This window comes from Lactuca sativa, chromosome 1, assembly GCF_002870075.4.
Source record: "Lactuca sativa cultivar Salinas chromosome 1, Lsat_Salinas_v11, whole genome shotgun sequence".
NCBI classification, from domain to species: Eukaryota; Viridiplantae; Streptophyta; class Magnoliopsida; order Asterales; family Asteraceae; genus Lactuca; species Lactuca sativa.
Genome location: NC_056623.2, coordinates 154,458,092 through 154,460,481, shown reverse-complemented (window position 1 = coordinate 154,460,481; position 2,390 = coordinate 154,458,092). Strand labels below are relative to the sequence as shown.

Here is a 2,390-nt window from a genome sequence, read left to right as displayed (position 1 = left end):
TCCAGGTGATTGACCAGTAGGCAAATCAACTGGAAAGGCTTGGACATGAAGATTAATCTTGTGTTCTTCAGCGGATGTCTGGTATTTGTCTCCAAAGTCTTCCTCAAGCTTCTTTTTCAATGAAAAATAACTTGAAGTCAGCAGATTGAAGTGATCTTGTAGGTCGGAAATCTGTTTGGACTTCAGTTCTTTATCCTGCGTAAGATCGGCTACTTGCACACCAAGATTTGATTTATCAGACTGAAGTTCAGACACTTGAATACTGTGCTTTGCATTTTCAGCTTGAAGCTCTGACACTTGGATGTCTAGCTCAATATTCTTTTGACTCAGAATTAATATTTCCTTTTGCATTTTCGGTAGTGTTTAATGAAGGAGAAAAGTTCCCCGTTTTCTACTCCCTACATAAAAACTGAATTGGTAAAATATCTAATGTGACATAAACCCTTAAATCAAAATACACGGCTGAAAAAAAAATCCACCTGAAGGATGAGAAGGTATAAGAGCATATGAAAGATAATGAGTAGAGTCACTCTAGATTAGCACTTGAACTACTCGAAATTATTTGTAATATATTTTAGTTAAAAATCAACAAAGACTACCGAAAACCTACCAAAAATAACTTCTAATCATCATAAAATGTGAAACATCAAAATTGTTTATATGTGGAATTAAAGAACATTGGAACGCACCTCCAAGCTTTTGAGCTTCCTTGAATACATTCAAAGAAAGTGTTGTCTTGCCTGATCCCTCAACAATTCTTCCTGTAATGTACAGTTTGGTTGTTATTATTCTAAGGTTCACAGTTTGGTTGTTATTATTCAAAGGAATGAAAGCATAATAAAATGAAGTTCAAAAATAAAAATTAAGTAATTCAAATTTTTATATCAGAGTATAGATTCACTAAAGTATTTTGGTTATTTATCATATATGATGAAGGGTGATTTGTCTTTTATTATATAGAAATAAGGTATTTTGGTGTTTGATAAAAAAAAAAAGAATGGAATTGAATTTCATCCACCCTTCACTAGGAATATATGGTCAAATCCTTCAAACATTAGATTTCAAGAATTTCATCCATTTAATTAAATTTTCTTTTAAAAATAAAAAAATGAATGGAATTGACTTCCTTCAACTCATCAAGTTTCAACCGTTTTAAAGCAAGATACAGTGCCCTCTCTTCATACTCTTTCATACTTCACAATTTCCAAAAAAAAAAGCTAAATCAGAATATTTCACTTCCATCCCTTGAGGTTTAAAAAAGTAGTCAATACCAAACCCATTAATCATTATTATTACTTGACTAACCTGTTAACAATCATATCCTCACCAACTCCAGTGGCTAAACAGAGTGAACTAGCAACTCTATAGGCCTTTTGATCAATTAGTTTTTATTCATCTTTTTGCATCATACTTTATTCATCCATTAAGAAAAATGAAAAAATTGCCCTTCGACCAAAAATGTTAAAAGACCAGACCTGGAAGGCTTCCATCTGAAATCAATGTTCTTCAAGGCGAGAGAGAATTCGTTAGAGACATCAAGTCTCTTGGAAGCTTCCGGTTGGATGGAATTCCTCGTGCTCCACGTGGGGTCCCACAAATTGAAGTCAAGTTTGACATTGATGCAAATGGTATTTTGTCTATCACTATCATTGAAAAGGGTACAAGGAAGAAGCAATATATCACCATTAATGGTGCTAGCACACTCTTGATGATGAGGTATTTAATATTATTGTAAATTGTAATGTAGGCTCTGTTTCTTTTTCACTTATATTTTTTTTCTTGGCTAAATATATTATATAATTTGATGAAATAGGTAAAAAGAATGGTGAATGAAGTTGAGAAGTTTGAGAAAGAAGACAAGGAAAAAAGAGAAGCCATAGACACAAAGAACCAAGCTGATTCAGTGGTTTACCAGACAGAGAAACAGCTGAAAGAATTGGGAGAGAAGGTTCCTGCTACAGTGAAAGAGATGGTGGAGGAGAAGCTTGGGTTGTTGAAGGAGGCCATATCGGGTGGGTCAACACAGACCATAATAGATGCCATGGCTGCCCTAAATTAAGATCGAAGACTGTTGATTCTTATACCTGAATCACAGTGGGTGGGTCCGCTGTTAACTCAAGACAACTCTTTATGGAACTAGAAATCTGACACGATCATAAATGTACCACAAAAGGAAAACTTGATATGTGCTCTAGAAGTCTACAAAAAATATGATAAATGTTCAAGAAACAGGAAAGAAAGAAAAAAGGAAGAGAGAAAAACCCCAGTTTTGTGAAGAATGCCAGTAGGATCGGTTATTGCTATCCAACCAAAGCACCAAACTGGGACAATCCATCGTTTTGATAAAGTCCCAAGCGTCACCACTGGTGCTATATCTCCAAATACTCCCA

The 2,390-nt window shown here is 34.6% G+C and overlaps 1 protein-coding gene across 1 annotated transcript; it reads left to right on the top strand.

Annotated features, from left to right (window-relative positions):
* The first annotated feature begins 1,112 nt into the window (after nucleotides 1-1,112).
* On the top strand, nucleotides 1,113-2,059 carry LOC111913673 (stromal 70 kDa heat shock-related protein, chloroplastic-like). Its single transcript, XM_052766867.1, has 4 exons — nucleotides 1,113-1,250; nucleotides 1,469-1,628; nucleotides 1,748-1,752; nucleotides 1,814-2,059. The coding sequence occupies exons 1-4, from the start codon at nucleotides 1,113-1,115 to the stop codon at nucleotides 2,057-2,059; spliced, it is 549 nt and encodes a 182-aa protein (XP_052622827.1).
* The last annotated feature ends 331 nt before the right edge of the window (nucleotides 2,060-2,390 follow it).